This window comes from Thamnophis sirtalis, unplaced genomic scaffold, assembly GCF_051295495.1.
Source record: "Thamnophis sirtalis isolate CommonGarterSnake01/CBP01778 unplaced genomic scaffold, rThaSir2_p1.2 scaffold_14, whole genome shotgun sequence".
Taxonomy (NCBI): Eukaryota; Metazoa; Chordata; class Lepidosauria; order Squamata; family Natricidae; genus Thamnophis; species Thamnophis sirtalis.
The window spans coordinates 9,704,959-9,731,746 of record NW_028261394.1 but is presented as its reverse complement, the minus strand read 5'-3'; the positions used below and the strand labels follow the sequence as shown (position 1 = coordinate 9,731,746).

At 42.1% G+C, this 26,788-nt stretch overlaps 1 protein-coding gene across 1 annotated transcript in view; it reads right to left on the bottom strand.

The window, feature by feature from the left end:
* Positions 1–25,536, bottom strand: part of SNX29 (sorting nexin 29) — a 179,834-nt gene extending 154,298 nt beyond the window's left edge. Inside the window, exons 1-9 of the mRNA XM_087728460.1 lie at positions 25,457–25,536; positions 19,375–19,439; positions 17,970–18,022; positions 15,433–15,557; positions 13,793–13,973; positions 9,929–9,999; positions 6,874–7,122; positions 2,388–2,760; positions 138–256 (exon numbers count right to left, since the gene is read on the bottom strand). Coding sequence (XP_087584586.1) covers positions 138–256; positions 2,388–2,760; positions 6,874–7,122; positions 9,929–9,999; positions 13,793–13,973; positions 15,433–15,557; positions 17,970–18,022; positions 19,375–19,439; positions 25,457–25,463 — 1,243 coding nt within the window. The 5' untranslated portion in view covers positions 25,464–25,536. The remainder of the gene's footprint in view (positions 1–137; positions 257–2,387; positions 2,761–6,873; positions 7,123–9,928; positions 10,000–13,792; positions 13,974–15,432; positions 15,558–17,969; positions 18,023–19,374; positions 19,440–25,456) is intronic.
* Between the last annotated feature and the right edge of the window lie 1,252 nt (positions 25,537–26,788).

Sequence of the window (26,788 nt, the reverse complement as noted above, 5' to 3'; positions counted from 1 at the left end):
CCCTCATCCGAGCCTTCTCCAGACTCCAGGACTGGCCCAGGTTCCTCCCCAACCCTCCTCACTGTCCGAATTTGCTGCCAGCTCCACTGACCGCTGGCGGGCCACAACAGGGATTTAGTGCTATCAAACCTACTTACCAGTCTGGGAGAAAGATCCCACAGCGCTAACTGGGAATAGTTCATCCGTGTCATCGTTCAGCATTTGTAGAGGTGCTCCCGTGCAAACCAGCGAATGGGTCGTCACACCTTCAGCAGGTCTAGTTAATTAAGACAAACCCCCAAAAATAGTAAGTGGTGGAAAAGGACACAGACCGAAGTTGGAAGGGACCTTGGAGGTCTTCTAGTCCAACCCCCTGCCTAGGCAGGAAACCTGTTTCAGACAAATGGCTATCCTACATCTTCTTAAAGGCTTCCAGTCTAACACAGACGGGTGTCCAACCTTGGCCACTTTTAAGACTTGTGGACTTCAATTCCCAGAATTCCCCAGCCAGCTTGGCTGGCTGGGGAATTCTGGGAGTTGAAGTCCGCAAGTCTTAAAAGTGGCCAAGGTTGGTCACTGCTGGTCAATCCACAATAGTGGCCTTTCTATGAAATGTTAAGTTCAAAAGCCGGTCAAGTTAGTTAACAACATTTAACAAATTCTACAAAGTGGTTGTCAGATTTCTAAGGCAAAACCTGGGAGGGAGAAAAAGGAGGCAGCTTCTTGGATTTCTCACGTAGATGACAAAATACATGATACTCAATAGTAGTAACTGTGAGAAGGATCTTGGAGTCCTAGTGGACAACCATTTAAATAGGAGCCAGCCGTGTGCAGCAGCTGCCAAAAAGACCAACACAGTTCTAGGCTGCATCAACAGAGGGATAGAATCAAGATCCCGTGAAGGGTTAATACCACTTTATAATGCTTTGCTAAGGCCACACTTGGAATACGGCATCCAGTTTTGGTCGCCATGATGTAGAAAAGATGTGGAGACTCTAGAAAGAGTGCAGAGAAGAGCAACCAAGAGGATTAGGGGACTGGAGACTAAAACATACGAAGAACGGTTGCAGGAACTGGGTATGTCTAGTTTAATGAAAAGAAGGACTACGGGAGACATGATAGCAGTCTTCCAATATCTCAGGGGCTGCCACAAAGAAGAGGGAGTCAAGCTATTCTCCAAGGCACCTGAGGGCAGGTTAAGAAGCAATGGTTGGAAACTAATCAAGGATCAAGGATTGAAAGAGCCAAGGTGGCGCAGTGGTTAAATGCAGCACTGCAGGCTACTTGCTGACTGCAGTTCAGCAGTTCGGCTGTTCAAATCCCACCAGGCTCAAGGTTGACTCAGCCTTCCATCCTTCCGAGGTGGGTAAAATGAGGACCCGGATTGTTGTTGGGGGCAATATGCTGACTCTGTAAACCTCTTAGAGAGGGCTGAAAGCCCTATGAAGCGGTATATAAGTATTGCTATTGCTATTAGAAAGAAGCAACTTAGAACTAAAGAGAAATTTCCTGACATTGAGAACAATTAATCAGTGGAACAACTTGCCTCCAGAAGTTGTGAATGCCCCAACACTGGAAGCCTTTAAGAAGATGTAGGATAGCCATTTGTCTGAAACAGGTTTCCTGCCTATGCAGGGGGTTGGACTAGAAGACCTCCAAGGTCCCTTCCAACTCTGCTATTGTATATCACATAACAGGGAGGGAGAACCTTTTTGGGACCAAGTGCCTGAACCAGAACGGGCATGCATGTATATGCACATGTGTGCGCTGGAGCGCTGGAAACCCAAAGACCATCTGGCTGGTGTGCGCATGCCTGTTTTTTGGCTGGTTTTGGCCATTTTTTTTGGCTGTTTTTCAGGACATTTTCAGGCTGTTTTGGGGGCAGTTTTCAGGCTGCTTTCGAGCTGCTTCTGGCCTGAAAATGTCCCAAAAAACACCCTTAAAACGGGCCAAACACAGCCCAAAACAGCCTGAAAAATGATCCAAAACAGCTCAGAAATGGCCTGAAAGCACCCCCAAAAATGGCCTGTTTTGGGGGGGCATTTTTCAGCCCAATATCAGGCCATTGTCCGGTGCTCCAGTGCCTGCAAAGACCAGATGGCTGGTGCACTTGCACGCCGGAAAGCAGCTGGCGGATGGCACGCTTGCCCACAGAGAGGGCTCTGCGTGCCACTTCAAACCTCACCAGGCTCAAGGTTGACTCAGCCTTCCGTCCTTGCGAGGTCGGTAAAATGAGGACCCAAACTGTTGGGGGACAAGAGGCTGACTCTGTAAACTGCTTAGAGAGGGCTGGAAAGCAACATTGCCTTTACTAAGTGCTTTTGCTCCTTTTTTGTGGGTGGGGGTGAGGCTGTTCATCGTAAATTCGGTTGTTAAGCGAGGACTACCTGTATTTGGCCCAGACTCACTTTGTGAGCACCTGTGTGTCTTCTATCCCGCTGTGATGCCTCAATGTTCTGGCCCGATTCTCCTCGTTTTCTTCGGCCTCTTCATCATCTATGCTTTTGACATCCAGTTTCAGGTAACTGCAGTCACCATTCAGGTACTCAGAATGATGCTTCAGCGATGTCCCATCCTGGTTGCCAGGCAGAAGAAGATCCGTCTGTTCAGTTAACGAAGAAGCCGCCGAGGCTGGAAGTCTGTCGAAGCCGTCTTCGGAGTCTTCTCCTGCTGCTGTCCCCCGGTAGGGGGTCCCCGAAAGTTGGCCCTCTTCGTCGTCGAACAAAATGATTTTTGTGATTTTCTTCTTTTTCTTCGTGCGGTCTTTCCGGCATTTTAAATCTGAAGGGAGGGAAGGGTGGCCCCCACAAAGGAAAGACTTTAACTCGGAGGGGTCCAAGCTTGGCAACTTTTTATTTTTAAACTGAAAATTTTGAAAACAAAACTTTTTCAAATATTTACCTCCCTCCCCCTACCCTCCCGAGGTGGCGCAGTGGTTAGGGTGCAGTAGGTGGAGGCCACTTCAGCTGACTGTTATCTGCAGTTCAGCGGTTCTAATCTCACCAGCTCAAGGTTGACTCAGCCTTCCATCCTTCCGAGGTGGGTGAAATGAGGACCCAGACCGTGGGGGCGATATGCTGACTCTGTAAACCGCTTAGAGAGGGCTGAAAGCCCTATGAAGCGGTATATAAGTCTAACTGCTATTGCTATTGCTCCCCACCCAAATCCCACCCCCCCAACCTTCCCCCCCCCCCGACTTCCCAGAACCAATACAGGGTATAAATCTTTAACAAAGATATTCTAAGATAAACTTTAAAAAATTTTTTAGTATCGTCTTTCATTTGAGCTTTAACTCCTCTTTGCTAGGCTAGCTCTAAACAGATTATGTCATTCCTTGTTTCTTCAGTCATAAGCTATCTGGAAATTCTTAGTCCCATATTTATTTTGAGTATAGTCAATCCAACTTCTCTACTCCAGTTTATATCTCTCATTTGAGTGGTCTTTGAGATATGCTGATATTTTAGCCATCTCTGCAAGGTTTGTTATTTTTAATGTCCATTCTTGAATAGTAGGCAAATCTTCCTTCTTCCAGTATTGCGCCACCAACAGTCTTGCTGCCGTTATTAAATGCAGAATCAAGTTAGTCTCTATAACTATACAATCAGTAATTATACCTAACAAGAATAACTGAGGGGTAAACTTTATCCTTTTTTTAAGAACATTTTGCATAATCCACCATATTTTTATCCAAAATGCTTTAACCTTTTTACAAGTCCACCATATATGATAGTATGTAGCATCGAGACAATCACATCTCCAGCATTTAGGTTGTAAATTCGGATACATACAGGCCAGCTTTTTAGGATCTAAATGCCATCTATAAAACATCTTATAAAAGTTCTCTCTCAAATTTAGGGCTTGTGTAAATTTTACCAACCTTGGCAACTTTTAAGACCTGTGGACTTCAACTCCCAGAATTCCCCAGCCAGCCATGCTGAGAATTGAATCCTGGGAGCCGAAGTTCACGGGGTCTTAAAAAGCTGCCGAGGTTGGATACCCCAGCCTCGAGTCAAAGAGCCTGCAGGGTAAAAAGACTGCTCTACTGTTTTCGAACTCTCGTTTTAAGCCACGTTGAAATCAGGTTTTGTGGGGTGTCCAAATTGAGTTCAAGGGGTTAACTTGTGGTTGAATGCTTTAATCACAGGGCAATAAACTATCTTTGTGTCAGAAAAATCTTGGTCTAGCCAATTCGTAGAAGCAGGATATTAAAGCTGCATTCTCTCCTTCAACCTATGAAAACTGGCTGGATGTTGAATGTTGAATGTTGATTTTATTTATATGCTGCCCTTTTCCCCCGAAGGGGACTCAGGGCGGCTCACAACTCAACCAGGGAAGGGGGATACAAACAAAAAAATAAAAAAACAACACAAAACAATGCATAATTAAAAACACACAGCAGTCATACCAATTCGAGACGGGGGCAACAGCTCTTTAGCCCCAGGCCTGTCGGAACAGCCAGGTTTTAAGGGCTTTGCGGAAGGCCTGGAGGGTGGTGAGGGTTCAAATCTCCACGGGGAGTTCGTTCCAGAGGGTCGGAGCAGCCACAGAAAAGGCTCTCCTCCGAGTAGTCGCCAGTCGACACTGGCCGGCGGATGGAATTCGGAGGAGGCCTAATCTGTGGGATCTAATCGGTCTAGTGGAGGTAATTGGCAGCAGGCGGTCTCTCAAGTACCCAGGTCCAATACCATGGATCCCAATCTCTGAATTTTATTTGTGTGTGTGTGTGTGTGTGTGTGTGTGTGATATTTATTTGCATATGTATGTATATATGTGTATATGTATGTATACGTTGTGTATATGTGTGTATGTGTATCAGTGGTGGGATTCAGCCAGTTCGCACCACTTCGGGAGAACCAGTTGTTAACTTTCTGAGCAGTTTTGTGAACTGGTTGTTGGAAGAAATCATTAGGGCAGAGAACCAGTTGTTAAATTATTTGAATCCCATTATGTGTGTGTAGACAGAGAATGCTATTAAAGCAACATTAGACAGCTCAGCATTATTCCCTGGGGATAAGCAGCTCAAGCTGTGCTCAATAGGAGAGAAGGGAATAGGAGCATCGATTAACATGCCTGATGTAAAAACAGCAAAGCTAATTACAGGTAGGAGGCAGGTGGATCAGCCTAACATGGGTGCAATGGCCAAATTGATTAATAGTGTATAAAGGCAGATATCTCTTTAATGGTTTTTACACTCTGATGATATTAGCAGTGGCCAACAAAACAGAAGTGAGCGATATATATTTAAAGTTCCGGAGATTGCAATGTCTGTTTCTTCTTTTTATAACTACACCTGGAACTCGTATTTTTAGGATAATTCTCAATATCTATATGTATATGTAAATAGGATGGGATTCAGCTGGTTCAGACCAGTTCGGGAGAATCGGATGCTAATTTTACATCTGGTTCACCAAACCGGTATTTGAAAGGAGTGGCTGGCACCCGCTAACCCCACCCCGCCCCTTCCAGGAGATTCCATAGGGCCTGTTTTGGATGCCAGGTAAGTGCAGAGCCCACGCAGGGGCTTTGGGAGGGCTAAAAACGGGCCTACCGGAAGTTCCGGAAGTTCCCGAGGAGAGCCTTCTCTGTGGCTGCTCCGATACTTTGGAATGAGCTACCCGGTTCCACCACAAAACCGCGTTCGACTAAAGCGCGCTCGACGAAACCGCGTAGCTGACGTCATCACAGGGCGACAACAGCGCGGAGACAGAAGCACGCTGTAAACGCTAAATTAACCCCTAAACCTAAACCTAACCCCCCTAAACCTAATCCTAAACCTAACCCTAAACCTAACCCTTAACCTAACCCTAATCCTAAACCTAAACCTAACCCTTAACCTAACCCTAACCCTAACCCTTAACCTAACCCTAAACCTAATCCTAATCCTAACCCTTAACCTAACCCTAAACCTAACCCTTAACCTAACTCTAAACCTAACCCTAAAGCTAACCCTAAACCTAACCCTTAGGTTTGCTTTCAAAGCGCTATTTAAAGCGCTTGAAAGCGCCTGTTGATGACGTCAGCGACGCGGTTTAATCGGGCGCGCTTTAGTCGAGCGCGGTTTTGTCATGCCACGGAGCTACCCCCAGAAATCTGGACCTTACCCACTCTCATGGCCTTCAGAAAAACTGTTAAAACCTGGCTATTCCGGCAGGCCTGGGGCTGTTGACCTCATTGTTGAGGTCCAGCCCCGATCACAACGAATGTGTGTGCGTTGATTTTAACTTGTTTTTATTTTCATTTTTATTATTTCTTTTTTCCTTTGTTGTAAGCTGCCCGGAGTCATCCAGGATTGGGCGGCCTATAAATCGTACAAATAGATAAATAAATAAATAAATAAGTTCCGGATGTCCGGAAACTAGCCAGTTTCCAGCCTCCGGAGCCCAGGGAAGGCATTTTCATCCTCCCCAAGGCTCGAGAAAAGCCTCCAGAGCCTGGGGAAGAGTGCAAACACACACATACACACACACACACAAGCTGTGCAGGCTGCATAGGCCACGCCCCCCCACCATGGCCATGCCCACCCAGCACCTGGGCAGAGAACTGGTTGCTAAAAAATTTCAATCCCACCCCTGTATGTAAACGTGACCTGACCTCAATTTATTACTTTTTTTGTGGCAATCATGAAGCAAGCATCATGGTCATTAAGTGAAACAAGAAACTGGCAAAATACATTGTAAATTACGATCACATCACTGCAGAACCCTGCAAGGAGCCATCAACATTAGCTGGTTGCCAAATGTTGATAATGCAATTGTGGGATGGCAGGGGGGGGGGGTGGCCTGTGCAGCAGTCAGAATTTCGGAACCTGGTCATAAGTGACTTTGGGGAGGGGAGGGGGTCATTCTAACTTTAAACAGTCACTAAGCCACCGGTCCTTAAGTGAAGAGCACATACCACCGCTGACGCTCTTCGATAAAATAGGTAGCAGGTCAGCATCTTGATCGGATTTGATGAGCATGGAAACAGGGGATGAAGACGTGATCTCCCGGAAGAGGGTGCTGACGCCTTGGGTGGATTCCTTCAGCAACGACGTCACGTTCTGGGTCGATTCCTTGAGAAGGTCAGAGACGGAGGGGGGGCATTTGCTTGGTCCATTTAAATCCTTATTATCGATGTTGATTGCAAAAAGAATAGAGTTCAGCCCTTCGGATAAAGCAGAAACAAGGAAAAAAAAACAATATTTTAGGTCAGCCTAAATGGACTTGAATGGGACTATTCCATACAAGAATCATCAATCAATAGCTATCTATTTATCTATCTATCTATCTATCTATCTATCTATCTATCTATCTATCTATCATCTATCTATCTATCTATCTATCTATCTACAATTATCTATCTATCTATATCTATATCTATCTATCTTACAGTATCTACCTCTCTCTCTCTCTCTCTCTCTCTCTCTCTATCTATCTATCTATCTACAGTATCTATCTATCTACAGTATCTATCTTACAGTATCTACCTCTCTCACTCTCTGTCTACAGTATCTATCTATCTATTATCTATCTATCTATCTATCTATCTATCATCTATCTATCTGTCTATCTATCATCTATCGATCTATCTACCGTATCTATATCTATCTTACAGTATCTATCTATCTATCTATCTATCTATCTATCTATCTATCTATCTATCTATCTATCTATCTATCTATCTATCTATCTATCTATCTATCTACAATTATCTATCTATCTATATCTATATCTATCTTACAGTATCTACCTATCTCTCTCTCTCTCTCTCTCTCTCTATCTATCTATCTACAGTATCTTACAGTATCTACCTCTCTCTCTCTCTCTCTCTATCTACAGTATCTATCTATCTATTATCTATCTATCTATCATCTATCTGTCTATCTATCATCTATCGATCTATCTATCTACCGTATCTATATCTATCTTACAGTATCTATCTATCTATCTATCTATCTATCTATCTATCTATCTATCATCTATCTATCTACAATTATCTATCTATCTATATCTAACTTACAGTATCTACTTATCTCTCTCTCTCTCTCTCTATCTATCTATCTATCTATCTATCTATCTATCTATCTATCTATCTATAGTATCTATCTATCTAAGGTATCTATCTAACAGTATCTACCTCTCTCTCTCTCTCTCTATCTATCTACAGTATCTATCTATCTATTATCTATCTATCTATCTATCTATCATCTATCTATGTCTATCTATCATCTATCGATCTATCTATCTACCGTATCTATATCTATCTTACAGTATCTATCTATCTATCTATCTATCTATCTATCTATCTATCTATCTATCTATCTATCTATCTATTACAGTATCTATCTATCTACAGTATCTATCTATCAACAGTATCTACCTATATCTATCTATTTATCTATCAACAGTATCTATCTATCTATCTATCTATCTATCTATCTATCTATCTATCTATCTATCTATCATCTATCTATCTATCTATCTATCTAGCTAGCTAGCTAGCTAGCTATCTAGCTAGCTAGCTAGCTAGCTACAGTATCTATAGTATCTATCTATCATCTATCTATCTATCTATCTATCTATCTATCTATCTCGTGACCCGTCAAAAGCGCGGACGACAAAAGCGCGATCGACAAAATCGCGCCTTTGACGTCATCACAGCGCGACGAAAAAGATCGAAAAATTCAAATAAAAATTAATAAAAATTAAATTAAAGCAAGCCGATTCACATAAAGGTAAGGGTTAGGGTTAGGGTTAGGGTTAGGGTAAGGGTAAGGGTTAGGGTTAGCTTTAGAGCGTTAGCGTTAGCGTTAGGGTTAGGATAAGGGTTAGCGTTACGTTTTTCGTTACTTTAACGGTTAGGTTTAGGGTTAGGTTTAGGGTTAGGTTAAGAGTTAGGGTTAGGGTTAGGTTTAGGGTTAGGTTTGGGGGGGTTAGGGGAAGGTTTTAGCTTTATTTTTACATTTTTTCGATCTTTTTCGTCGCGCTGTGATGACGTCACAGCGCGCTTTTGTCGAGCGCGATTTTGTCCTACGCGCTTTTGTGGTGGAACCATCTATCTATCTATCTATCTATCATCTATCTATCTATCTATCTATCTATCTATCTATCTATCTATCTATCTATCTATCCTGTATATATGTATATATTGTGTCACAACCCCTGGTATGCCCAAATATGAGAGGGAACATACTTTTTATCAGCACAAATGCAATGTATGTATGTATGTATGTATGTATGTATGTATGTATGTATGTATGTATGTATGTATGTATATTTCTTCTATCTTCTTCTATCGTCTTCTTCTATCGCTCTGTCTGTATGTATGTATGTACGTATGTATGTGTGTATATTCCAGCATAACTCTGGAACGCCTACAACAATTTCAACCAAATTTGGCAAACAGATGACTTAGTCTCTGGAAACAAATACTGTAGCGATAAGACACCCCTAACACCCATCGGGACATGTGTTCTGTTAAGATACAGCCTGTTGTGCCTTAAAATAGCTTCTACTGTACTATCTTAAAATGGCTTCTACTGTGCAGCACAGTGGAGTTGGCATGGTAACGGCTTCACAGTATTCTACAAGGGGGCTCCCTCTGGTAAAGAGGAAAATCTAACATTAGAAATTACGCTTCAGGGGGCAGAGGGAAACCACTTTTAACTAATTTAATCGTCGCCGAAATCAGGGCTCAGGGAGAAGTTGCTCTTGCCATCGCCACTTCAGGAATTGCGGCGACGTTCCTGGAAGGAGGGAGGACAGCCCATTCCATGCTTACATTGCCACCTGACATCGCCATTCCTGTCTAATACAGGGTTGGGATATATAAATACCCAGATAATGCTGGGTTATCAGCTAGTAAATATATAAAATAAAGTAACAGCTTAAATGATTTGCTTAAATCATAGCTGGACAACGAACAAACCCAGAAGCTTTTAAAGCTGCCTAGGACATTGGGCCACGCTTACCAGCTGCCATGGTGGGAATCATACTGGATCGTTCCTCATCCATCAAGAAGGACCAGTCTTCATAGAAGACACTGAAGACAAAAGGCAGGGTTAAAAAGAAAAGTAGTAACAACTGTCTTGCTTAGCAGTGGAAATTTTGGGCTCAATTGTCATAAGTCAAGGACTATCTGTAGTAGGAGCTTGGGAGGATTTCTAGTCTGAATCTTTGCTCATGGCAGGAGATCCAGTACAATTTCAGACAAACGACTATCTGTTTTATTCATTAAACATGAAACTCAGTCAACTGAACATTCAAAAATGCATCACAAATACCATTGACTGGTGGTAATGGTTGATACGGGTTGCTGCCAGCGTCCTAGGTATCAATCACGTACCTTCTTAAGATGTATGGTGTCCATTTATTATTATTATTATTATTATTACACAATTGTATCACAGTGGCCAGTTGTTTCGCCGGATTTGGCATTGGTTACTAGTCGGGCCCCACCCAGGGGCCTAGGACGTCGTAACGTATTTTCGTAATATGCGTGCAGATCCAAGCAGTGCGGCTTTTTGCATTTGACTGATGGTGATTTTGTCAATTTTTACCTGTTTCAAATGTAATTCCAGTGCTTTTGGAATAGCACCCAGTGTGCCAATTACCACTGGAATTACCACTGCTGGTTTGTGCCATAGTCGTTGAATTTCGATTTTTAAGTCCTGGTATCTTGCGATTTTTTCATGTTCCTTCTCGGCGACCCTGCTATCACCTGGTATTGCGATGTCTATGATTGTGACCTTATTTTTCTCAACCAGTGTGATGTCTGGTGTATTATGCGCCAGTATTTTGTCGGTTTGTATACGGAAATCCCACAAGATCTTGACCATCTGATTTTCGGTGACTTTTTCAGGCTGATGTTCCCACCAGTTTTTTGCTGTTTTGATATGATAATTTTTGCACAAATTCCAATGGATCATTTGTGCTACTGAATTGTGCCGCAATTTATAATCAGTCTGCGTGATTTTTTTACAGCAGCTGAGTATGTGATCAACAGTTTCATCAGCTTCTTTGCAAAGTCTGCATTTGGCATCATCAGAGGATTTTTCGATTTTGGCCTTAATGGCATTTGTGCGGATAGCTTGTTCTTGCGCAGCCAGGATTAGTGACTCTGTTTCTTTCTTTAATGTACCTGTTTTTAACCATAACCAAGTTTGTTCACTGTCCACTTTATCTTTTATTTTTTCCAGAAATTGACCATGCAGTGCTTTGTTCTGCCAACTCTCCATTCTTGATTTTATCACATCTTTTCTGTATTCTTGTTTTGTCTGTTGGGCCTTCAGTAGATTTTTGTTCTTTACTTCGATTAATAGATGTTCTTGAGTGTCTTTTAAATAATCAGCCAGTGCATGTTTTTCTTCTTCAACTGTTTGCTTCACTTGTAATAATCCTCTGCCACCTGATTTTCGGGGCAGATATAGTCTATCAGTATCACCACGTGGATGTAAACTGTAGTGCATTGTCATTAGTTTCCTGGTTTTTCGGTCCAAAAGGTCCAAATCAGCTTGTGTCCAGTTAACTATGCCAGCTGTGTATCTTATAACTGGTATTGCCCAGGTATTTATGGCCTTGATTGTATTTCCACCATTCAATTTAGATTTCAAAATTTTCCTAACTCTGTTGGTGTACTCTCGCCTGACAATAGTTTTTACTTCTCCATGCTTGATGTTATCCAACTGCAGAATGCCTAAGTATTTGTAGGCTTCATTTTCTTTGCATTTAATTAGTTGGCCATTGGGCATTTCAATTCCCTCAGATGCAGTGATTTTGCCCCTTTTTATGGATACAGTGGCGCATTTTTCCATGCCAAACTGCATTGAAATATCGGTGCTGAATACTCGGACTGTATTTGTCAATGATTGGATTTCTATTTCTGACTTTCCATAGAGTTTCAAATCATCCATATATAGTAAATGCGAAATTTTTTCAGCTTTTTTGGCTGTTTGGTAGCCTAATTTCATTTTTTTTAAGATTACTGATAGTGGGATCATTGCGATGATGAAGAGAAGAGGTGAAAGTGAATCACCCTGGAAAATTCCTCGCTTGATATTGACCATTCCGTAGCTCTCATTCCCTACTGCCAACTCAGTTCTCCATTGTTTCATTGCCTTTTCAGTAAAGGATGTAATATTTTTGCTAATGCCAGTTGTTTCTAAGCATTTTATGATCCAACTATGTGGCAGTGAGTCAAATGCCTTTTTGTAATCAATCCAGACCATATTCAAGTTCGTTTTTCTGTTCTTACAATTTTCTAATATCATTTTATCAATTAGAAGCTGATCTTTTGTGCCCCTGCTCCTTCTTTTGTTGCCTTTTTGCTCTACTGGCAATATGTTGTTTGTTTCCAAATAATCCATCATGTTATCTGCAATAATGCCTGTGAGTAATTTGAAGGTTGTTGGTAAGCATGTTATTGGTCTATAGTTTTCAGGTGTTGTTCCTTTAGTTGGATCTTTCTGAATCAAGTATGTTTTTCCAGTTGTCATTATTATTATTATTATTATTATTATTATTATTATTATTATTATTATTATTATACAATTGTATCACAGCGGCCAGTTGTTTCGCCGGATTTGGCATTGGTTACTAGTCGGGCCCCACCCAGGGGCCTAGGACGTCGTAACGTATTTTCGTAATATGCGTGCAGATCCAAGCAGTGCGGCTTTTTGCATTTGACTGATGGTGATTTTGTCAATTTTTAACTCTTTCAAATGTAATTCCAGTGCTTTTGGAATAGCACCCAGTGTGCCAATTACCACTGGAATTACCACTGCTGGTTTGTGCCATAGTCGTTGAATTTCGATTTTTAAGTCCTGGTATCTTGCGATTTAAAAATCGAAATTCAACGACTATGGCACAAACCAGCAGTGGTAATTCCAGTGGTAATTGGCACACTGGGTGCTATTCCAAAATATTATTATTATTATTATTATTATTATTATTATTATTATTATTATTATTATTATTATTATGTTAATCTTTGTTAATCTTTGGTGAGATTCACAGCCTTTGGGGCTGGTTGGTAGCTCAACAGCTTGAGTCCTAACCAAGGACCTAGGAACTGTTAAGGTAACGTCGGAGGATATAAGCTGTTCCAAGTAGGGAGGTTTTTTGTAGAATCAGAATGTTCAAGTCTGATAAATTTAGACTCTCCAAATAGCGAGGTAGCCCTTTAGGTATTGCTCCAAGGGCTCCAATTACAATCGGGACAACACACGATTTCTTTTTCCACAGTCGCTCAACTTCAATTTGCAAGTCCCGGTACTTTGTGATTTTTTTTCTTGCTGTTTATCTTCAATTCGTGCATCTCCAGGTATTGCAATGTCAATGAACCATACTTTTTTCTTTTCAACTATTAATAATAATAATTATTATTATTATTATTTACTTTCTCCATTAAACATGAAACTCAGTCAATTGAACGTTCAAAATGCATTACAAATATCACTGACTGGTGCTAATGGTTGATACGGGTTGCTACCAGCATCCTAGGTATCAACCAAGTACCTTCTTAAGATGTATGATGTCCATTTATTATTATTATTATTAGTAGTAGTAGTAGTAGTAGTAGTAGTAGTAGTAGTAGTAGTATTGCTGTCATCTAGTTTGGTAATGAAACATCTGCCAGAAAACAACCAAGCTCCACCTCCTCTGCCTCCTCCTGCCTCCTCCCCAACTCCACTCCCTTCTAACACTGATGATGTTACCTATTTGGGTAATGAAATGTCTGCCAGAAAACAACCAAGCTCCGCCTCCTCCTGCGCCCCACCAACTCCACTCCCTTTCAAAACCTTCCCCCCGTGAAGAAGAGCATTTAGAAAACTTACCTAAGATGGTTTTTATCTGCGAGCAGCATGTGCAAATATCTTTCTAGAGAATGTTCATTGAGAGCACAGCGTAGCCAAGCCCGGCCTCGCCCCGTATCCGTAGTGATATTCCTCAGAGAATAGAAACGTTGCAGTTCATGTTTATTAAGAACTTCTTTCACATAATACCAGAATATGGATTCTGGGGAGGAAAAATGTAGATTCGTAAGTACGCTTGATGTTTTGGCTACCCATCTCAATATCACAACTCTGGGCAGCGAAGAATGGATGGAGACCACAGAACCCTCAATCAATCAATTTCTATGTTCCCAATACTTATAGGTAAAGGTTCCCCTCGCACATATGTGCTAGTCGTTCCCGACTCATCTCCGTTTCAAAGCCAAAGAGAGCCAGCGCTGTCCGAAGACATCTCTGTGGTCATGTGGCTGCCAAAGGTGCACAGAACACTGTTACCTTCTGTTCTGACCCCCTCCTCCGTTCTGTAACGAATGCCGAGACAAACTTAACTGGAATGTACTTTAATAGCAAGTAACTAAAACCTCGGTGGCTAAAAGCCAAGCATAACAAACAGATAAGGACCTTGGCAGCAACTCAGACAAACCTTGGCAGCAATCCAGCCTGCCAAGGTAGTTACAAAAGTCCTCCAACTTTTAGTCAATGCGTTGACTTCTGCAAAGAGGGGCGTGTGCACAAGTAGTCTTTTTATAGTCTGGAGAGGAGCCTAATGACCACCAGCTGAGTGCAATTACCTCCTGTAACTGCGCAACTGTTCCTTATGCCTATTAGCTCTTCGATGGCGTGCATCCAGGAACAACTCACTACTGGCGTCCGGATCACTCTCCCTTGTCTCCTCCCCACTGGTCCAAGGCTCAGGTGCCTCCTGGTGGCCAACCAGCCTCTCTGCACCCTGCTCGGAGTCGGAACCCTGTCCAGGGTCCTCCACATTCTCCAGAGCCGACTCAGAGGGCCCCTAGCTGTCGGAGTCTAGTGGCAGCTCCAACGTCTCCTGTTGGGCCACAATACCTTCCCACCAAAGGTGGTCCCTATTTTTCTACTTGCATTTTTTACGTCCTTTCGAATTGCAAGGTTGGCAGAAGCCAGGATGAGGAACGGGAGCTCACCCAGTTACGAGGCGCTAGGGATTCGAACCGCCGAACTGCCGACCTTTCTGATTGACAAGCTCAGCATCTTAGCCATTGTGCTACCGTGTCCCAATACTTATCCACTGCCACTGTTATAAATCTCAAACCGTTAAAAAAAAAAAGTTAAAAATCATAATCCATCATCTTTTAATGATTCCATAATCCCTGGTAGAGTGGAGTCTGGGCAACTGAATGGAGTTGAGTGATTAATGGCCAGATGCCCTTCCTGTCACCAATGCGGAGTTGATCTCATATAATAGCAGTAAAATTTAAAAGGGCCCACAGCCAATCGCATTAGGACAGTGTTTCTCAACCTTTGGAGGTTTTAAGATGTGTTGGAAGAATTTCCTAGCCAGCTACTCTATGATGTGTGGACTTCAACTCCCAGAATTCCCAGAAATCACATCCGGACTTCAACTCCCACAATTCAAGCACGGAAGAAAGACTGCCGAAGCATTGTTAAGGAAGAGGCAAGCATGCTTAAAAGGCTGCATTTACCCATTTCCGTTTTAGTGGAGAAACCGGTGACTTGTTTGATGGCGGCGGCGGTTAACGCTAAACCCCGGGTCCTCTTTAGACCATGCTGAAGGACGGATTCGAACTGCGCACAGAGGCACGTAACTCTGGAAAACAGATTGAATGGGAAACGCTGTGCAAAATGGAAGAAAGCGGAGACCAAGAGCTAATTTGCAAAGGCAAGAAGGGTGAACCGGCGCCTGCCGATGCCAAGGTGGCGCAGGGGTTCAAGCTTAGGGTGGGAAAACATCCCACGGGAGGCACAAAATCAAACGGGCATCGTAGGCAGGATTAAGAGAATCCTCCTTCCATGGTTTTCACGTTGGGAGAGAGGAGATGGGAAAAGTACTTTTTCAATATGTCCTAAGGCAGGGGTATCAAACTCAATTTCATTGGGAGCCGCATCAGGGCTGTGGTTGACCTTGGTGGGGAGGGGGGCAACTTGGTGGGCATGGTCAGCATGACGCCTCTCCCCAAACTGCTGGCATGTTTCCTCTTTGCATTGGTGTTCTGACTTAGGTTTCCTTAAAAGCCTCTTTTATTTACACCACTGTGAATTCCATCAAAACGTAACTAGAGGATATATATTGTTTATAGTAAAATAGACCAATAGAGAACTTTGAAACGATAATTTGGTGCAATTTTTGAGGGGGCAATTGAGTATATAAAAAATGGAAAACAATGGAAGGAAATACTTTGGCTGAAAGTGGAAACCAAGGTGTGATCTAAAATGGATCATGTAAATGAGAGGACGTAACAGGGAAGATCCAGTCAACACTTTGTTTCTATAATATGCGTAAAACTGTATTAAAACAAAATAAAAATAAAAACTTTGGGGGGGGAAAACTTCCCTTCCTAATTCTGTGTATAGATTTCTTATCAAGGGCTTAAAAGTTTTCTAAACACTGAATATGCACGGGAAGGCATAAACCGCCTCGCCCCTGCAGCTTCATTTTATAATAGTCCTGATGTGAAAGGAAACAGAAGAAGAAGAGAAACAAAACTTCAAAGCACAGTTGCTTTTCTGGAGAAACAGATGGGATGCAACCACACCATAACAACAGGAATCCCCTAAAAATTATTGGTAAGCGTTAGGTCCCTAACCCCAAAAACAGAGAAGAGAAACTGCAGGGTGTGAAAACTTCTTACATCAACTTCCTCAAAGCTCAGTGGAAATTGGGGGGTCCAGAGCCCCTGCCAGGGTGGATAAAAATCGATTTTAAAAAAAAATAAGCACCGCATTTTTCGGAGTATAAGACGCACCAAGATTTTGAAGAGGCAAATTTTTTAAAAAAAGGTTTTTACACTCTGCAGATCTCCCAAAAACGGCCCGTTTTTATTTTCAAAATAAGGGCATGAATAGCCTTTAGGAGGCTTGTAGAGTGCGGGGAAGGCAAAATTGAGCAAAAAAGACTCATTTTTCGCTCATTTCTGCCCTCCCCAGCCCCCAGGAGCTCTTTAGAAGCCTCCTAAACGCTATGCATGGTCATTTTGGTGAAGGGATGGGGCTTCAGGAGGCAAAAAATGCTGTATTCAGTGTATAAGATGCACCCAGATTTTCAGCCTCTTTTTTGAGGGAAAAAGGTGCGTCTTATACTCCGAAAAATACAGTAAATGAAATCTGTTTGTTTTTTTTAATTTAATTTGGATTTTTTTTTTTTGTATCAAAAATTTTAATAAACTGCTTTTGGAGTAAAAATCTGCCTAGTGATAGTTTTCTATTTAAGTTTACATTCATATTTTAGGTTATTCCGCATGAAACAGAGCTTAAGTTAGGTAGCGTGAGGCTGTCTATTCTGCAATATTGGGATTGTCGGTGAGTCAACAGCGGGACAGAGGAGGATCCGCTATGGGACAGAGAGGATAGTTGCTCTTTAAAAATAACGATTTCCGAATTGATTTAAATTAAGCCTTTTTATTAGTGATTTCAATCGTGATTTAAATCGACTTCATTTAAACCAATTCCACCCTGAGCCCCCATAAGAATTTGCAAGGAGGTGCAGAGATATAATCCCTTTTCTCTCTCTCTCTCTCTGCACACGTAAGATAAATTCCCTGCTGTATAATACCTTTCAAGGGATTCCCATAATAATCCGCTTAAATGGTTGGTGACTCTCCGAGGCTCCTTGCCAAGTTTTGCAGATATGGTCTGGCAGCACTCCAAGCCAGAGAAGGTCTGTGACTGTAAATCCTCCCTTGAAAGACTTTGCTGGATGTGAATGAGCAGAATTCACAGTCAATGAATAAAAAAGGGGTTTTTGTCGGGATAAAATGCTCTCGGGAAGCCTCGGTCAGAACAAGTTTCTGCCAGAACAGGGAAGAAATCACGTCCCCAACCAACAATAATCATGGACAGATTTGGTTGAGGAATACAAGATAAGGCACTGAAAAGCACAGGTGATCCTCCTCCATTGCGGAGGCTCTCAATCTCACTTGGAAGTTCATGCCCATCGTCAAACGCCTGCAGATGGAACTTCTCATTCAAAAATAAAAATAAATTCATGCTATTTCCAACTTACCTGCTGTCTGAATCAGAAGCGATCTCTTTCCTTCCCCCAAATCGGATCTGGCACTGTAAGGCAATGTGTGTGCGTTAACAACGAAGAGGCTGGGATTAACTTTCATGTACTTAACAGTTTGCACACGTGCAATTTTAAGCACCAGAATTATTATTATTAAAAACAAAACAAAACAAGGAAAGAAAAGCGTGATACAAATACAAAACCGCAGAATTAGCAAGAGGAAAAAATATATTGCATATAAAAATAGTATGAAATATGATCAAATGTATAAAAAAGATGTATTGTATGGAATTAATATAGAAGATATGTAAAAATGTGTGCTTGTGTGTTAGTGTGTGTGCATGTGTGTGTGTGTGTCTGTCTGTCTGTCTGTGTATACCAGTGGTTCCCAAACTTTTTCAGCCCACCCACCCCCTTGGTGCTACAAACTGATCCTCAGTGCCCCCCACCCAGTGGTGGAATTCAATTTTTTTTACTACTGGTTCTGTGGGTGTGGCTTTATGGGCGTGGCTGTGGGGGGGTCATGTGGCTGGGCAGTTTGCACGACGGAAGGAAGATAGTAACAGTAAAATTCAAAATTTTGGTCACCTCATGGCTGCTGCTGTGTTGCAATATTTTTGGGGGAGGGCTTATTTTCAGGGGAGGACTTATTTTCAGGGAAATAGAATACACACACACACACACAGATGCATAAGGCATATATGTATAGATAAAAGAAACATAATGGATATTTAAAAGATGTAGAATTGTAGCAAAGATGATATAAATGTATATTAAATAATAATAGTAATAATAATAATACTGGCGCATAATACACCAGACATCACACTGCTTGAGAAAAATAAGGTCACAATCATAGACATCGCAATACCAGGTGATAGCAGGGTCACCGAGAAGGAACATGAAAAAATCGCAAAATACCAGGACTTAAAAATCGAAATTCAACGACTATGGCACAAACCAGCAGTGGTAATTCCAGTGGTAATTGGCACACTGGGTGCTATTCCAAAAGCACTGGAATTACATTTGAAACAGTTAAAAATTGACAAAATCACCATCAGTCAAATGCAAAAAGCCGCACTGCTTGGATCTGCACACATATTACGAAAATACGTTACGACGTCCTAGGCCCCTGGGTGGGGCCCGACTAGTAACCAATGCCAAATCCGGCGAAACAACTGGCCGCTGTGATACAATTGTATAATAATAATAATAAAAATAAAAAAGAAAATAACCAAAACGCCCTCATTGAAATCATAAATAAACAATTATTTTTTTTAAAAAAAGAAAGGAAAAGCTGGAAATGCTGCAAATTTTTTAAGTGCGAGAATTGGACAGAAGACACTTCCCCCCCCCCCCCATATCATCGTAATTTCAAACAGGTGAACTTTCCATTTCTCACCTGTTTAACCGCATCCAGTAAGCGCTCAAGTAAAAACTGTCTTCGGTCAACACTGTTCTGCAGCCCTAAAATTCAAGAACACACACGTGTTATGATATCTTAAATATTCTTCCCATTTCCAGCGAGGGGAGAATGAATGAAACACGACTTGGCAAAACTGGTTTTTTTTTCCTTTTCTCCTAAACCAGGGGTTAGCAACCTGTGGCTATGGAGCCGCATGTGGCTTTTTCATCCCTCTGCTGTGGCTCCCTGTCGCCGATCAGCTCCACAATTGATAGGGCTTTTGGTTAGGACAGATAGAGAAAAAAGGATGCAGTGCTAGGAGGAGACTCTATGGTGGGGGAAACCAGACTTCTGGTCAGCAGTGGGAAAAGGACGCCGTGCTGGGAGGAGACTCTATGGTGGGGGAACTGGACTTCCGGTCGGCTTCAGAATTGAACCGGGGGTCGGGGGGATGTTTCCCGTTAGGATCTTTGTGGCTGTTTGAATGTTTAAGGTTGATTATCCCTATCCTAAACAATCCCAGTTCCTTGGAAGCTAATTGAACAATCTCTACAAACACACACACACAAGACACGCAGGGATGGAGGGAGAGACAGAGAGAGAGAGAGAGAGAGAGAGAGAGAGAGAGAGAGCGCCATAACACAACCAGAGTAAGCAAAAGTGAGAAGGTTAGTTGGCACACTTGATATATTGCAGAAAGAAATGTTGTGCATTTGCCATTTATTGAGAAATGCAGATTTCTAGCCCCATAATCCACTTCTAATAACAGGCTTGGGTGCCCATCTTGGAGCAGAGGCGAAAGGATTATCAAGAAGCAAAATGAAACATGAATAGTCTTGAATAATACAATACAATAGCAGAGTTGGAAGGGACCTTGGAGGTCTTCTAGTCCAACCCCCTGCTTAAGCAGGAAACCCTACACCACTTCAAACAAATGGTTATCCAACATCTTCTTAAAGACTTCCAGTGTTGGGGCATTCACAACTTCTGGAGGCAAGCTGTTCCGCTGATTAATTGTTCTCATTGTCAGGAAATTTCTCCTCAGTTCTAAGTTGCTTCTCTCCTTGATTAGTTTCCACCCATTGCTTCTTGTCCTACCCTCGGGTGCTTTGGAGAATAGCTTGACTCCCTCTTCTTTGTGGCAACCCCTGAGATATTGGAAGACTGTTATCATATCTCCCCAAGTCCTTCTTTCTATTAAACTAGACATACCCAGTTCCTGCAACCATTCTTCATATGTTTTAGCCTCCAGTCCCCTAATCCTCTTTGTTGCTCTTCTCTGCACTCTTTCTAGAGTCTACACATCTTTTCTACATCGTGGCAACCAAAACAGAATGCAGCATTCCAAGTGTGAAATAAAACCTTAACAGTTCATATTATCCCGGAAGAAAATACCAGCTGTCTAAAATCCAAAACATTTTAAAGGATACTGCATGTTAATAAAGGTAAAGTTTCCCCTGGACATGTGTGCTAGTTGTTCCTGACTCTAGGGGGAACACTGAACCACCGCATCCCTTCATAACAGATACTACATTCAATATCACTTTTCGTCCCTAGTTTTTTTTTAATTGGTAAAACTACGCAAGGCAGCATATTCCATGAGATCTGAGTGACCACATGCAGGAGTTCTCTCCCCAAAATCTCACGTGTTCTTTTCTCAATTCTTATTCAGCAAAGAGCAGCCTTGGTTAAGTTATACTAAAATCATCGCCTTTAAAACCCTACATGGCACAGCTTGTCTGTGGGATGCTATTCCCGAAGGTCAACGACAGGTAGTCTTCAAAACTGAACTCTGTAGCAACTCAAATGTTAATTGCACGTATCCGGGCCGGGGAGGGGGGGGCGTAGTTGGAGGACCCCTGATTTAGTGCAATATAAAAAAATGCAAATAATTTTCCTGCGGACCACCAGTGGGTGACCACTGGTCTATGGGAGCTGCAAAATATATATACACACAGGCAAAATGTATAGCAACTTCTACATGTTGAAGTGTCTCAGAATTAATCTATGGGGGTTTCAAGTAGAACAAGAAAGATTGCGAAGCAAAAACCTAATCAGCCTTTATGGAGATTGTTAATAATGGCTGAATAATCAGAAACATCCATTCCGTTCCCCAGCGTCCGTTAGCTAAGTTGCTCATTTTGCATTCTGTCACACTCGTACGATTCCTGAGAACTACGCATTCCAACTTTGGACTCCTGGCCCGAGCTGATTTCTATATAAATCACCAATTATTCCCTAAAGGTTTCAAGGAAGCAGGGAGGTAGGGGGGGAAGGAAAGAAAGGGCAGTCATTTCTGATATCAAATTTCTGTCTACTACTTTTCATCCTTACTCAGCTGCTGCCCATTTTATTCCTCAACAAGCCTCAACACATCAACAATTCAGCTAGAGTGCATTAGGTGACTCTACACAAAGTACAGGTATCAAATTGTTGTGTTTAGATGAAGAATTGCTGCTCCAGAGTACATGACTTGCAAAATTATATTAGGGATATATCTCCATTGTCAAAAATCCCTCGGTTCCCCCGAGATTCTCTTCTTGATATGTGGTAAAAAGGAAGTAAGGAATTAAGGCTGTTTGCCAACAGATGTTAATTTTCAATATAACAGAAGGGGGGAGGATTAAACGCATGAAGTGTTTAATTAAGAGCATCTTCTAAGCCACTGCTTCTCAGTTGGTGTTATGGATACCACAGTGATATTCTGATATATTCTAAATGGAAGCTAGGAGGAAAGTCATTTAAACTGTAATGTAATAACAGCATGCTTGCAAACCTAAGTTTTTCTTTCAAAAGGCAAGCTTTTTTTTTTTTAATTCTACTGGGATCCAGATATTTTCCTAAAGTAACAGATGGGATTTAGCTACAGCAGTCCATTTACAGAGGGAGTTAAAGGATATTTGAAACGATAGTATCCATGTTCTCCTACAAGCAAGTTTGCTTACTAAGCACAGCAATGTAAAAATATCAAGTCAGCGTAAGAAACAAAGTTACTCAAATACAACAACAGGCACACAAAAATGGGGTTGTTCCCTCAAGAGGTAAACAAAGGTTTAAAGTAACTGTAGTGAAAAGTGAAGCTATCAAAAGTGACTGAATGTGTTTGTGAGCGTGCAAATAAATGAATCTGTATTTTCTGCCTGAGTGCACGCAGGCCTTAACAGCAGCGAGGATTATTTTTGCACAATATGGGAAAAGTGAAAAAAAAATACCACAAGATGAAGAGATAATTAAGAAGATATTAGATTGTGCACAAATGGATAGACTTACATTCAAAATCAAACAGAAAGAAGACTCAGAATATTATCAAACATGGAGCTTATTTTACCCAATGGTTGGGAAAAACGGGTGAAAAGTAAGAAGGGAGTTTATATTGTCAAGCAATTTAAATACGCAGACAACACAGTGTTTATTAAGCATTAAGAAATGTAATAAATAGAAAATTAATTTAAAAAATATTTTTTTTAAATGCTGTTGATCCTTTCCAGTCGATTTCCTCTAGAGGTAAACAAATATTTAAAGTAAGATAAAGGCAAAGGTTCCCCTTGAACATATGTGCTAGTTGTTCCCGACTCTAGGGGGCGGTGCTCATCCCCGTTTCAAAGCCCAAGAGCCAGCGCTGTCCGAAGACGTCTCCGTGGTCATGTGGCCGCTATGACTCAATGCCGAAGGCACACAGAATGCTGTTCCCTTCCCACCAAAGGTGGCTCCTATTTTTCTACTTGCATTTCTTAACGTGCTTTTGAACTGCTAGGTTGGCAGAAGCTGGGACAAGTAACGGGAGCTCACTCCATTACGCCGCGCTAGGGATTCGAACTGCCGACCTTTCTGATCGGCAAGCTCAGCGTCTTAGCCACTAAGCCACCGCATCCTTACATATTTAAAGTAACTGTAGTGAAATGTGAAGCTATCAGAAGCAACTGAATGCGTTTGTGATTGTGCAAATAAATGAATCTGAATTTCCTGCCTGAGTGCACGCTTTATGGTTCCATTAAAAATAAAATCTGCTTGAGCAGTTCTAATGCCAAGTAACTACACATCCTGACCTCCACTTCATCTCCAGCATAAAAAAGGAAATTTGCAGCCAACACGCCAGCATCACATCATTTATCTCTGAAAAACTGTTTCAAGGCCAGTTCAGACAGCAAGTTGAAGTTTAACAGAAGACTTAACCTTTCATTTTCACTTTCTTTCTTTTTATTATTTTAAAAAGTTTTTTATTAAACACACGTTAAAACATTGGAAACAGTGTCTTTGCCATACATACTAGAATATAAAGTTAAGTATTATAACCACCATGCTTATTTACAATTGGTCTATTCAGCATTTACAAATATAAGGATATCCTATTTCCATCCATGTTGCTTTTGTTCCTGTCTTATACATTTTCACTGTTATGATTTCATACATAATTCTACTCTCCGTTCTATAAATCTTAGTCATTGCTTATTTTGGGTCTTCCATTTTTTTGTTCCAACCATCGATAGATTTTATCCCAGATCTTATAATATTCTGATTCGTCTTTGTTCTTCAATTCCCAGGGCAATTTATCCATTTCAACCATTTTTACATTTCATTTCCACTTTCAGAACCGCAGCAAAACAATCACAGCCCTTGGAAAGACGCAGGAGGGTTTACACCTCGAAGAAGTAAGAGAAATAGGAGGATATCTATGGAGATTCTCAATCAGCCAGGTCATGGCTGATTTCCCATAAGTGCTTTTTCGAAAGGCAACTGGACTTTCTTGGGGGTTTTTTTCTCCTTGAAGATGTTTCTCTTCTTCTCCAAGGAGCTTCTTCAGTTCTGAAGAACTGAACTAATTGAACGCAACTGAAGAAGATTCTTGGAGGAGAAGCTAAATGTCTTCAAGGGGGGGGGGGAGAACCAAGAAAGGCGTGTTGCCTTTTGAAAACTCACCTTCGAAAGAAAAATAGGAAGATGCCCCTGAACAGGTCAAGAGTGGCCATAACCATGTCAACTCCTTAAGAAAACTGGCAGACTCTGAGCAAATGCAGAGTGCTTAAAGCTTCATTAACCTCTTAAGAAAAGTGGCAGAGAGTCTCTGAGTGGGTGCAGAGTGCCCAGAGTCACATCAGCCTCTTAAGAAAATTGGTAAAAGATTTATACCATTAGAAGAGAAACCGAAGTATATTGACAGAGAGCTCGGAGTCTCTTCAAGCCGTTAAGAAAACTGGCAAAGCCTCTGAGCAGGTACAGAGTGCCCAGAAACTCAACTCCTTAAGCAGACTGGAAGAACGCCTCTGAGCAGGCACAGAGTGCCCAGGGCCACATCCACTCCATAATAACATGGGCAGAGACCCTGGCGACAAGAGTGCCCAAAACCTCCTTAACCCCTTCCAAAAAACTTGGCAGAGAATGCCTCTGAGCAGGCAAAGAGTGCCCAGAATCTCAATTACCTAAGAAAACAACCAGAATGCCTATGAACACGTACAGAGTGCCCGAGGCTGGTTAAACCCTTACAAAAAATTTGGCAAGAGAGCCTCTGAGCAGGTACAGAGCGCTTCCTGCCATCCCCCTCCCCAACAGGAATAGCTCAGTGGCTAAGACATTGAGCTGGTCGATCAGAAAGGTCGACAGCTCGGCGGTTCGAATCCCTAGTGCAGGAGAGAGCAGCGGGTTGGACTAGATGACCTCCAAGATCCCTTCCAACTCTGCTGCTGTTTACAAGCAAGGAAAAAAGTGCCTCTGAGAGAGTGCAGAGCGCCCTGCCACGTTCCCGCAAAGGCTAGCCAAAGAGCGAGCAAAACAACAAGCGAAAAGGGAAGTTGGGGGACAAGGATGCCTCTGAGCATACGCCAAGTGCCGGGGGAGCTTTGGAGGGGTTTCAAGCACCAGCGGAGCTTTTGACAGCCTCGAGCACAGAAGGGATGGAAGATTAAGCGGGGGTGTCTTAATTAATTAAGGGGCGAGGGAGCCCCTGGGCATGTGCAGAGCGCCCCCTCCTCTCTTCCTCCTCCTCCTCCTCCTCCTCCATGCCCCCCATCCTCGGTACCAGCCAGAGAGCGGGAACCCCCCCCCCCAAAAAAAAAACCCGCCACCCACCGGCAGCCCCACTCACCGCTCATGGTGCTGGCGAAGCCGGAGCGACTCGGGCTCTCCCCCTCCACCCCGCCCCGCCCCCCGTCCCGGACTACGAGAGCAGGGCGGCAGCCGCCTCCGTCGCCGGAAGTGACCCTCCGCCCCGGAAGCAAAATACGGGGGAACCCGGAAGCGTCCTGCATAGGCAGGCGGTGTTTATCATGGTCGCGGAGGATTGGGGGGGGGTGTTTGTCAGCTGCTCACCTTCCCTGGGTGGGGATGGGTAAGGGGACGGGGGAGGACCAGAGAAAGGAGCTCCCACCCAGCCCATCTCGAGGAAGGCCAGGATGGATAAAGAGAAGAACAGGGACGGAAGAGACCTTAAGGGACCCCTGTCTGAAAGAGTGTATATGGGGTTGGACTAGAAGACCTCCAAGGTCCCCTCCAGCTCATGCTATGCTATGCCATTCCCTATTCAGTTCTTTATTTAAATTTCTATTTCTTTCCTATTCCTTTATTTTGTTTCTTATTCTATTCTAATTCTTCCTTCCATTATTCTATTCTAATTTAATCTAGTCTAGTCTAATTCTTCGTTCCATTATTCTGTTCTAATTCCATTCTCTCTCTAGTCTATTATCTCCATTCTTCTATTCTTTACTCTATTCTATTCTCTAGTCCGTTCTAGTCTAGTTAGTCTGTCTCTATTCTTCTACTCTACTCTAATTCTTCATTTCATTATTCTATTCTGCTCCATTCTAATTCCATTCTCTCTCTAATTTAGTCTATTCTCTCCCTATTCTTTATTCTATTCTCTAGTCCATTCTAGTCTAATGTAGTCTGTCCTTATTCTTCTACTCTATTCTAATTCTTCATTACCTTATTCTATTCTAATTTAATCTAGTCTAGTCTAATTCTTCGTTCCATTATTCTGTTCTAATTCCATTCTCTCTCTAGTCTATTATCTCTATTCTTCTATTCTTTACTCTATTCTATTCTCTAGTCCGTTCTAGTCTAGTTAGTCTGTCTCTATTCTTCTACTCTACTCTAATTCTTCATTTCATTATTCTATTCTGCTCCATTCTAATTCCATTCTCTCTCTAATTTAGTCTATTCTCTCCCTATTCTTTATTCTATTCTCTAGTCCATTCTAGTCTAATGTAGTCTGTCCTTATTCTTCTACTCTATTCTAATTCTTCATTACCTTATTCTATTCTAATTTAATCTAGTCTAGTCTAATTCTTCGTTCCATTATTCTGTTCTAATTCCATTCTCTCTCTAGTCTATTATCTCCATTCTTCTATTCTTTACTCTATTCTATTCTCTAGTCCGTTCTAGTTAGTCTGTCTCTATTCTTCTACTCTACTCTAATTCT